Source organism: Cataglyphis hispanica, chromosome 5 (assembly GCF_021464435.1).
Source record: "Cataglyphis hispanica isolate Lineage 1 chromosome 5, ULB_Chis1_1.0, whole genome shotgun sequence".
Classification (NCBI taxonomy): domain Eukaryota; kingdom Metazoa; phylum Arthropoda; class Insecta; order Hymenoptera; family Formicidae; genus Cataglyphis; species Cataglyphis hispanica.
In genome coordinates, this window is record NC_065958.1 from 1026122 (window position 1) to 1038186 (window position 12065).

Here is a 12065-nt window from a genome sequence, read left to right on the forward strand (position 1 = left end):
TTAAAAACTATGTAACTTAGCCGCGCGCACGCGAACATAAAATTCTATCTTATTTAACATTTTTAAATATTTTTTATATAATAATATATAATAAAAAATTTTTAAACAAATTAGTAAACTTGTCTTTTATGCATAAAATTTCTTAGTTTTAACTATGTACAATTCAATTTCAATGAATACTTATCTACCAATTCAAGTTTCAAATATAATCTATATTGTGTCAAAATATATATATTTATATATTGTGAAATATATTAACTATATATAATTTTTGCATGTAATTCATGAACATGGATTAATACTTTTAAGAGAAGTTTGTATTTTGTTGTGTTAATAATATTATTATATAAGAGATTTAATATTTCTTAGTGTTCTCATATATATTCTTATATATATATATATATATATATATATATATATATATATATATATACATATACATATACATATATATATATATATATATATATATATATATATAATTATTAGTTTATTTATATTAAAATTATGGAATGTAAGTTTTACTGGATATTAATACCTGTTATAAAGTCATTGGTATAGACTAGGGTAGCTACGATGTTAACATCATAAACATTATTTTAGAAAAGAATCTTTCTCTTCTGAGCCTTGTAAATAAATATAATTGCTTAACAAAAGTTATATGCAATTAACGTACGACTTTTAAAGGGACAGTCATGTTTCGCGGCAGACGTGTTGCAAGAGCTTCTGCTACATTTTCAGAAAGCTCATGCCAAATATATTTTCCAATTATAGGCACATCTTCCAAAGGCAATTTGAAGGACACCAATAATGTCAAGCATAGACCGTCTCCTCCTTGTCCAGCACTAAATTCTATAGACAATAAACCATGTGGTTTATGTTGTGCTACATCGTTTCCAAATATTTCCTAAAAAAATAAGACAAATACATTTATATAGCAAAATTATTTTTTTCTTTTGAATTATTTAATTTTTAAACTTATTCCCTAAGAAATATATCTTTATTTTTCTAAAAATATAATATGGATTTAGAAAGAAAACTGTATATTTAAATTTCTATATAGTATAAAATAAAATTTTTTAAAAATTTTTATATATACAATATATACTTACTGTCATAAAGCTATGTAAAGTAGACAGTAAACTACGATTTGGATTAATTTCACAAATTGGTAGATTATATTGTTCAGTATCAGATATAAGCACATGTAATCTGTTCCTATTTTAACAAAATTTATTAATTTTTTTTATCTATTAATATAAATATAATTATATTATTATATATATATTTTATATATTTTTAATAATAATTTGATTAAATATCAATTATATGTGTACCACTTACGTTGCTCTTTTTTTGGATGTGACTACTAATCTCAGCAATAGTTTTGTATGTGGTTTGGTCATAGGCATTAAATAAGGATGTTGAGAAGTAGACTTATTTGAAACATAACTTGTGCCTCTGTCTAGGAGATATATAATATCATTGGATCTTAGTGGCAAATCATTTATATTTCGTATCCAACATGCTTGTAAGGATTCCTCATTTGCCTGATCAGGTGTTTTTAGAACACCACCAACTATATCTCCAGTAAATACAAAGCGAAACCATGTACCATTTGCACATTCTACCAATATTAGAGTTGTTGGCGCTATTACTAGACCTGTCTCTTCTAAGACTTCCCTTTTCACAGCATTTATCAGATTTTCATTTTTCTCTACTCTACCAGCTGGTATGTACCACTTTCCAGTACAAGAAGCTTTTGCTTCTTGCATCATTAATACTTCACCTTGATCATTTATAACAACAGCAGCAACTATGTATGTCACTGTTTTCGAGCAAATGGGAACATGTCCTGTTAGTTGACCTGATTTTGCACCTATAATGTATATTAGTTTAATTATATTAAATTATTTTTTATCCCTTCTGTAAAAAAGAAATTAAAAATCTTATAACATTATGATGATAATTACCATATAGATGATTTGACATACCTATTGTGTCACTTGCCAGGGTATGTACATTACATATGTCATCATTTTCTAATGCTTGTCCGGCAAGCAGTAATTGAACTTGATTCTCTATAAAATCTGACATGTTATGTATAAAAAAAAATATATTACGTTGTTTGTAATGTAAAACGCAATTAAGATATATATATGTATAAACGTAAAATACAACCGCTAATGATCTTATATGGTCTGTGTCTAATAAACAATGTGAAAGTGACAGCTTATTAGCTTGTAAATATGCGTAAAAATAAACCTCAAGGTATGCGGTTTTAGTTGCGTCTCTAGTACTAATGCTAAACTATGAAATTCCCTATGTGTAAGTTATCTTTACACTTTATCCGAAAGCAAAATTAAAGGAAGTATTTTGCGTTCAGGAGACACTAAAAAGATAATTATTTTTTTTATTTTTACAGAGGTTACACGCAATCACAGACGCGTCTATTTAAGTCGAAATATATTTAGGTTAAATTACCATTGGTGACACTCAATGATTTCTCTGTTTACAAAGTTTACTAAGACGGAATTTGCAACGTATTGCAAAATATATTGAATATAACACAATATTAGATATGTCATCAGTTAAAGATATATTGTTGATTGTTATTGGAATAGCATTAGTTTGCAAAATGATCTAGAGACATGATCAAATATTTTTCTATGGCTGTGCATTGTTGTGTGTGACCAGTGAGATCTTCAATTAATTTAACAAAAACAGTGATGTTGTTATGAGAGAAACCGGCATTCGAAATCTAAATAAAAATAAATTGAAAGATGGATGTTTTAAGCATATTGGTTGCAATAACTCTGATACATTGTTCATTATTCTTTTTTGATATATTTTTTAAGGTAAATTACACAATTTTCATATGATATTTCTACTTTCATTTTATCCAAATATTTTATATAAAATTCATTACCAGTGGAATATTTAATATATAATATATAATATACAAGTGAACATTTTTTATATGTTAAGAAAAATTATTACTTGTTACTAATATTAAAGTTTTTTATTATAAAATTAGATGCATATATTCTTTTGTTATTAATTTTAAAACAGATTTAAAACAGTAAGTAAATGAGACCAATTTCTATTTTATCTTTCAGTCTTGTTCACATTTTCCGTATTTCTATTTTCTGGAGAACACTGGCTTAGAAATTCAATTTTTGAGAATAAAGTGGTTTACAACTGCTTTCAATCGCAAAATTATAAAATGGGGAATGGATCGTTCTAGATTTTGGACTGCTTGGTTCAATGCTGGTGTCATTATCAGCATTATACTCTTACCAATAGCTACTATCATTATTTTAAAGATGACATTTAATTTGTGGCTGGCTGGATCTTCAAGTGATAGTAGTTCAGGAGTTATATTAGAACCTATGGTAAATTATGGAGAGAAATAAAAATTTATTTAAGAGTGAAACATTTATTAATAATTTCTAATATATAGAAAGGATTTTATAAAATAGTTCTTATGAAATTATAGAATTTAATCTTAGCTTTGTTAAAGGTTTTTACTTTATATAATTGTGACATTAAAATTATAACATGATGTATAACAATTTATTTGAACCTAAATAATAGATAAGAAGTTTTTCACATTTTTAATATACTCTTTTCTTTTTTTATATACATATTATTTTTATAATTTTATAAACATTTTAGTTACCAGGTGTGGATGTTCCATTCAATGAAATGGGTTATTATACAATAACACTAGCAATATGTAGTATAGTTCATGAATTAGGACATGCCCTTGCTGCAGCGAGAAGATGTACAGCTTTTCGGTTTAGGAATTTTGATTGTTTTTACAATTCCAATAGCTTATGTAAATATAAACAATGAACAACTAGTCGCATTGCCATTGAAAAATCAGTTACGCATTACGTGTGCAGGAATTTGGCACAATATTATTCTTGCTACAGTAGCAGCAGCAATTCTTGTATTTTCTACATGGCTATGGGCACCACTTTATAATGTTGGCACTGGAGTTTATGTGAAGAATATTTTACCAGTGAGTACAATTAGGATTATATCAAGATATAAGATTATATATTTTGCCTAAGTATATATCACTACTTGCATTTATCTATTTTATTATTTTTGTAGAATTCACCAGTATTAGGACCAACTGGTCTTTTGGAACATGATGTAATATATAAATTAAATAATTGCCCTATAAAGCATAGTGAAGATTGGTATGATTGTATATTGCATACAGTGCAACATTCAACTCCTGGTTATTGTGTTAAACAATCATTTATCCAGGTAATATATATATATAATGTGTATGTATGTATGTATATATATATATATATATATATATATATATATATATATATAATGTGTATGTATGTATATAATATATATATATATATATATATATATATATATATATATATATTTAGAAGATTATTTATCAACCTATATTATGTTTCATCATTTAACATCTCTGTATCATCTGTGTTATATTTTGTAGACTATATTAATACTTCATAATTTCTAATAATCTTTTGTAATAGTTTTATGTTTAAATTTGATGTTATCATACTTTAGGATTATGACGAGTCAGTACCAGCTAAGCAGAAAGCAAATGGAGCTGTAAATTGTTGCACAACTGATAGTGAAATGGGTGGTAGTTTATGTTTTGAATATATTGAAGGGCCGCAAGCTGCTCCTCTTCATTTACCACCACATTCTTGCCTTCCAGTGAGAGCAATGATTAATCAGTCACAAAATTTCTGTCAAGCTAGTCACGAATGTTTATCTCAAGATACTCATTGTATGAAACCTTCCTTAGATAATGTAACAAAGGTAAATTGTAAAATTATTGCCTGATAAACTACATTAAATGTTTATAAAATTACTATCTTTTAAAACAATTCTTTATAACTATTTTTTAAACAAATAATTTTTCTTATGCCATAGATTGTACAAATAAAGAGGAAAGTAGGTAAAGATGTCCTATACTTTGGACATCCAGCAGATATTTATAGGACTGTTGATGTATCAGATTGGATACCAAAGTATTCTTTTGTATACCCCAAATTGCCTGAATCAATGGCATTACTTTGCAAATACATCACAGTATTCTCAGCAGGGTTAGCAATTATTAATATTGTGCCTTGCTTCTTTCTGGATGGTCAATATATTATAAACATAGTTGTACTTTATTTATTGAATTCCATGCCACATAACAAAAATATCAGAGAAGCCACAATACTTACAATTACAAGCATAGGTACATTACTTCTTACAATAAACTTAATGTATTTACTTATCAATAAATTACTATGAGTAATCATACATTTTTACTTTTCATCTACACTTTTTGACATTATTATAAAACAATCTTCTCTATCATATAATAATAATATTAATGCCCCTAAAGTATGTCTTCAAAAAAGAAAAAAATTTATAAAATTTTTTAATATATCTTAATATACAGTTTAATATTTTAGTTAAAATATTTGAAAAATATTGAATCCTAATATATTTTAAATTAAAAAAGTGTTTAAATATTAATATTTTTTGAATGTTTAAATATTATAAAATTATATATATTAAAATATACTAACTGACAATACTTGTATTATATTTATGGGGAAATAATGGGAAATATATCTTTATATTTATTGTATTTTGTTTAGTTTGTATTACTTATATATATCCCATGAAAATCGTTATATTTTTTTACAGTAAAATTTTTTTTTATATGTGAAATACTAGATTTGTTATCGTTTTGCAGCCCCATCTGTGTCCAAAGCTAAAAAAAAATTGTATTGTGAAAAATACTATAAATAATAATCACAAACAAAAAAAGTAGAAAATTATATCATAAGTCTGTCAAATAATTGATTTTAGTTACTTGAAATATTTATAGTTAATTTCAATATATTCAATATATACATAGGCTATATTTATTGTCCATTATAAATACTTACTTTTTCCATCACAGGCAACAATTTTTACTTTATCTACTATCGCAACCTCTTGAACTTCACGAAATTCAACATCATTTAGCATAAAAGTCCACACATTATCACAAAATCTGTAAGTGTTTAATTTGCCAGCCTGCAATATACAGCAATTTTAAACTTTAAATACAGAAAAGATTACAACTAAAGAAAATTACCTTAAATGTAAGTCTCGATTTAACTCTTGTTGCAAGAGCTTGATTAATAGCTTTATCAAATTGTAGCAACACCTTTATTGCAAGCTGTGGTGTTATCTGTCCATACTGCAATACATATATTTTTGTTTTCATTATTAGATAAAATATAATAAAATTATGCAATAGTTTACATATATAAAAATACTTTATTTTCATGAGAAAGAGAGAGAGAGAGATGCTATTAATAAAAATATATTAAATCTTTATTATATTAAATAGAATTTTATTAGTCTTCTCAATTTCATAAAAAAATGAAAGTGAAAAGAAAAATTATTTAGATTATTATCTTTTTGATTTTGTAACATATAATAAACTCTACCACAGTATTTCATAAACTTAATTAATATTGTTATTTGATATAAACTGAAAAAAGTATTTGTACACTAAATGCAAGCTAATCCTAACCTATCTCTATTATTATTATTATTATTATATATTCACCTGTATCAGTTCGTCGAGGCTTTCTTGAAGTGTATTTCCCAACGTAGTATTCCTATATAATTGGTAAGACATTTCTTCCTAAATATATCGTAATAATTCCAAACTACACAAGATCATCAATGTCTATCATCAACAAATAATTGTAATGTTTTTTCGCATAACTGAACGTGCACTAACGTATTTCAAGGGAGTGTGTGTGTACGCTGACGTAGCAACGTAATATATGATAACGTCTAAATCGTGAAATACTAGGGTGCGTTCCACTTAACACACCCGCAATGCTCACGTATCATTTCATCCTCGTCGTTCACCGAAAGTTAAACAAAGACGGATGATGCTTGTGAGCGCTGCGATCGTTATGTGGAACGCACTCCTAGAAGGACAAATGTCGCGCATGCGCGATAATGCAAGCGTTAGCAGACGTCTCAGTCGCTCAGTATACATCTCAATCAAAAAATATCGTTGAAATTCTCGTAAAAAAAAAGAAAAAAATAAGAAGTATTACGATAAATGACACGAAAGTTTCTCTTAATGAAATATAAGTAGTCATCAAAATTATTAAATTATGATATCATACTACTTATTATTATATTTTTATCGAGATACATTTCTTTTTCATTCCAATTTCCATAAAGTTAATAAATTCTGTTACTACATACGTGTGTATGTAATATTAATGGCGCACGCTTAATATAAAACTTTATATACTGTATATAATACTGACATAAGCAATAACAAAAAATTTAAATAATTTATGTATTTACTCTCTCTAGTCTTATATATATATATATATATATATATATATATATATATATATATATATATATATATATGTATATATATCCGAATATGAGTCTGCCGAAGTTAGTCACGTGATCGTATCCACGCATGCTCATGAAATTCCTGCTTGAAGGGATTTGTCTTTTTGCAATGTTCAACGGATGTTACCTTTACATATCGACAATTCATTAAGGTAATATAAGAATTAATCTAATATATAAAATACCTATACATAAAGAAGCAATATAGCATTTTTTGCATATTTAATGTGATAACTTTGCGATGAAATATATTCATATTTCTGAGAAATCGAGAAAAGTGATCAAATAAATGTTAAAGTGAAAAAATACTTTTACATAGTTAAAACTTTTGTGTTAAATATTTAACACATTCATATGTTAATTTAACATATTGTTGTTGCTTTAATTGAATTTAAGTATTAAATTATTTAAAAAATTGAAAAAATGTAAAAATAATATAATGTTGCACTTATTTTAAATTTTATATATATATATATATATATATATATATATATATATATATATATATATATATATATAAATATGTTCCGTATTATTAGTGACAGAATTTATCTGTCAAAAATTTAAAAAAAATATCGATTTTATTCTACAATAGAAGTGATAGCGACTACAAATTTTTAATAATATTTTTCCAAGTTAATTTTATCATTAAACATGTTTTTTTTTACAAAACTTATTTTAAATTACTTTGAAGTTTGCATTTATTTTGTCTTAAAATATTAATATAGTATCATCATTAAACATATTCATGTTATATTGTCACAAAAATTTGTGTGGATCGTTTGGGACATATGATATCTGTTAAATTTAACACAAATTTTTCAACTATAGGTCTGTTTTTTTTTGTAGCTGAATTGGCTGCGCCAGTTCAGAGTTTTTTTTCTCTCCATCCCGGAAAGAGAAAGATGATGAGCTTTGAACTAGTACAGTCAATTCAGCTATAAAAAAGATCTGTATCTACATAAATCATAAATCAATGGGCGTGTTTTTGTTAAATCACTTAACAGCAATCGAACGTGATTGGTTCTCACCTTTAGCAAATTGAATTCTTCATCTAATATTTGCATACGCGTCGATAACGATAGAGGGCGCGCAATCTGTATATTTTTTACGTTAGTACTTTCAACTGTGTAGTTTAAATTATGCGATTTACCGTTGCGGTCTTTTGAAAATCACAGTACCGTGATCTTTGATAGAATTTACACCGAGTATGCTGTTTATAGCGAGTCATGGAATGTCGTAGCCGTTGGCGCAGTCATATATATATTTCTCACAATTGTTATTATCTAAATATTAATCTTGCGCACGGGAAATCATGAGATAATCACGCAAATTGCGACAAACGTCCGACACTTTATGAGAGATACTCATGATTGTCGCCATGTCATACATGCATAATCGTTATTATACATCGATATTGCAATGATATTGGTGATCCATATCTGCGTACGTGAAATTGATCGAAATCCTCGCACAATTTACGTGATTATTATGTCGTCATAGGGCGAAAAATGCGATTGATGCACGATGATTGTCAGGTATGCATATTTGTATCTTGTATGTCATTATTTTAGAATTCGCGATTATACATACACCCACCCACACACACATACACACACATACGTTTGTACATACATTTGTATAGTAATTAAATATTTTTAAAATAACAGAGCTATTACTAATTACATCGCCGGTAACACTTTTGTGAAATAGCGACGCTCGAGTGCTTAAGAATGTGTCATATGTTAAAATTGACAGAAGCATGAAAATTTCGTAGACTGTTTTATTTCTTTTGAGTATCTGTACAAAATTGAATTTAATTTACTTAACGGCTTAGAAATTATTTAAATTTAAAGTTAGTATTGATTTTTATGGAAAATCGAGTATTGTAACACTTATTAACAAATCTAACAAAGAAAAAACATTGCTAATGAAATAAAAATTTTCGCATGTATTAAGAAAACTCTAATAAATATTTGTGCAAAACTTGATTTAGATCTTTTTATTGTTTAAAAATTATTTATTAAAAATTGTAAAAAAATATGTATCATCTCTCTCTCTCTTTCTGCAAATTGCTCGATTTTTTATTTCTTGCAGTTCATTTTAGGGAGTATTCACAATCAAAAGTTTTTGTCATAAATTACAAAAAATATTAATTACAATTTTCTTTTAGGAAGAGGAAAACTATATTATTATTTTTTGATGCCTTAAGGGAGGAAACCAGTGTAACAGCTGAAAAAAGCTATTTTTAACGATTTTTTCCGATAATTGTTTTTCTTTTTTAAATTACGTTATTAACATCAAAGTATATAGATTGAACTACTTTTTCTGAAATTTTTGTTAAAAAATATTAATATTTGCAGCTACAATAGCCTATATTGTAAGTAGTCTTAAAAAAACGTGCGCGTTTGTAACGGGGCAACAAAAGCTCTGAAACAAAAAACCAAACATTTTCTTTAAATATAAGACAATAGCTTTAGTTGCACATATGGAATTTTTAATTGAATAATTTGTTTTTTTGTAATGTTAAAGAACAGAGATGTCTCACTAATTTTAATACTTTTTTCTTCAAAAGTTCGCCATTTTGTAACAAATGATTTTTTATTCAAATCCATAGGTGCAACTGAAGCTATTGTCTTATATTTTAAGAAAATGATTGATTTTTTAGTTTCAGAGCTTTTGTTGTCCCACTATAAACGCGCCCGTTTTTTTAAAGCGACTCACATTATTGGCTATTTTAACTACAAATGTTAATATTTTTTAACGAAAATTTTACAAAAAATTTAAATTACGTACTTCGTGATACTAGCAAAGTGATTTGAAAAAAAAAAAATCAATTATTTACCAGAAAAAAATTCTTAAAAATAGTTTTTTTTTACGCTGATTTCCCCTCTTAATTCTTTTTATAATCTGATGGATTTATTTATTTCATTTTTTCAAACAATATAAATGTAAGAAATATATGCTTTTTTTATTTTGATAGTTTTTTGCTACTATTATACAGTCAAAACATCTTTAAATATTCAAGATTACGGTTCAAATTTCGCCGAGCAACTCGCAGAATAAAAAAAGCGCACGAATTTACGCGGCCATACGTGAAATGATTATCGATATTATTTCGCTCTCTTCCTCACATATCAAGTTCGAAATAATTTCAGATTAACGCTATTGTACAGAATTAAGCCGGCGGGGGAAGAGACGAGAGAGAAAGAGAGAAAAGAAGAGGTAAATGCACAACGGGGTAATTCGAACGCCGAGTCTGCTCTCAATGTTTACGCTTCTGCTGTTCGCTCGACTGCTTTCGTGGCGCGCGCTGCTACGGGAGAAAAATCAAGGCCGCCCTGATTTACGTGTCTATAGAGAATGGATTGACAGGTGAGATTATTTATCAAAAGCGTTTCAATTATTTTTTTATTTGTATTGCGAAATTGTTTTTCCTCGCAATCGTTAGATTTATTTCCACAGTTAAAAGTTTAAAAATAATTTTCTAAATATATCAACGCTTTTTTTTTTAAATAAAATCGTATACGATAAGCTTTTTTTTTCCATACAATTGTTATCGAAGTTATTAATATCGAAAAATCACAAAAAGTTAAAGGATTTCAATTTGAATATTTTTTGATAGTAATAATTTCAACAATGTTTTTTTTATGGTTTGATTGCAATGGGATATTTTGCATAAATTGATTTCATACTCAATCTGTTTTAATATTCATGAAAATTGGTTTTATATTAAAGAATAGGTATATTGTGCATAAAGCAATGCGTTCTATAATAATAATATCAATAATTAGTTATTTAACATTTTTTATATATTTACATTTAATATCAGCGAAGAAAATAATGCTACTTGAATGTGTCAAATTAAATATGTTAACTAAATATGCTAGCTTGTAAAATATAAAACAGTATATATGTACGATAATGTATATTTGTATTATGATTAAATTATAAAAGAGAGAGGAAGTAAAACGGAGAGAAAGAAGATAAACATATAAATGAAATGCATTATTGTTACTAGAATAAATTTTTTTTTCAATAAAAAATTATTTTTATTAGAAAATATTTTTAGTTAATTATGTTTTTGCTGATATTATATGTAGATAACTATATATAAATTAAATAAATATTGTTAGTATTTAAAAAAAATTGAATATCTTAAAAATGTTTAATAATATATATATATATATATATATATATATATATATATAAATCAATATCATATATATATATATATATATATATATATATATATGATTTATATTATAAATTATATATATATTTTTAATAATGTTACATCATAGCATAAAATTTCGTAATATTAATACAATAGCATATTGTATTGTACAATATAGACAATGTTATAAAATATAATACAAAAATAACTAAAAAAATTAAATTTTACATTACGATGATGTACAACCGATACTATCGAAAAATGATAGCAGAAATTTTTTTATGTAAAAAAATTTAATATAAAACTAATTGCGTAATAATCTTTAATAATTTTTATAACACGAATTGTAGTTCTGCGCGGATATATTCTCACCCTGATTGCAAATACGGGAAGTCTTCTAATTCTAAATCCGTTTAGATATTCGAGTAATTGCCGGCAG

General features: G+C 26.1%; 4 protein-coding genes across 8 annotated transcripts in view; 2 read left to right on the forward strand and 2 right to left on the reverse strand.

Annotated features, from left to right (window-relative positions):
• Positions 1-505: 505 nt before the first annotated feature.
• On the reverse strand, positions 506-2259 carry LOC126849783 (8-oxo-dGDP phosphatase NUDT18). Of its 2 annotated transcripts, none has more exons than XM_050592019.1 (4): positions 1974-2104; positions 1345-1879; positions 1113-1218; positions 506-907 (listed from the first exon to the last, which is right to left on the reverse strand). In XM_050592019.1, exons 1-4 carry the CDS (start codon positions 2095-2097, stop codon positions 668-670), a joined length of 1005 nt encoding a protein of 334 aa, XP_050447976.1. In that variant the 5' UTR covers positions 2098-2104; the 3' UTR covers positions 506-667. The 2 variants fall into 2 exon arrangements, with proteins under 2 accessions (XP_050447976.1, XP_050447977.1); XM_050592020.1 differs by having other exon boundaries at positions 508-907; positions 1995-2259.
• Positions 2260-2710: 451 nt separating this feature from the next.
• On the forward strand, positions 2711-5319 carry LOC126849773 (membrane-bound transcription factor site-2 protease). Its single transcript, XM_050591995.1, is given in 7 exon segments — positions 2711-2858; positions 3120-3395; positions 3679-3779; positions 3781-4027; positions 4123-4281; positions 4570-4827; positions 4942-5319. Coding segments are annotated over 7 exon segments (1485 nt in total). The 5' UTR covers positions 2711-2783; the 3' UTR covers positions 5311-5319.
• Positions 5320-5634: 315 nt separating this feature from the next.
• On the reverse strand, positions 5635-6852 carry LOC126849800 (transcription initiation factor IIA subunit 2). Its single transcript, XM_050592046.1, has 4 exons — positions 6629-6852; positions 6149-6253; positions 5958-6087; positions 5635-5779 (listed from the first exon to the last, which is right to left on the reverse strand). The coding sequence occupies exons 1-4, from the start codon at positions 6698-6700 to the stop codon at positions 5748-5750; spliced, it is 339 nt and encodes a 112-aa protein (XP_050448003.1). The 5' UTR covers positions 6701-6852; the 3' UTR covers positions 5635-5747.
• A 3857-nt stretch (positions 6853-10709) lies between these two features.
• The window catches only part of LOC126849752 (mucin-12-like), a 296359-nt gene continuing 295003 nt past the window's right edge, over positions 10710-12065 (forward strand). For all 4 annotated transcript variants that reach the window (XM_050591930.1, XM_050591931.1, XM_050591932.1 and 1 more), the window contains exon 1: positions 10710-10824. In XM_050591930.1, the coding sequence (XP_050447887.1) occupies positions 10718-10824 (107 nt within the window). In that variant the 5' untranslated portion in view covers positions 10710-10717. The remainder of the gene's footprint in view (positions 10825-12065) is intronic.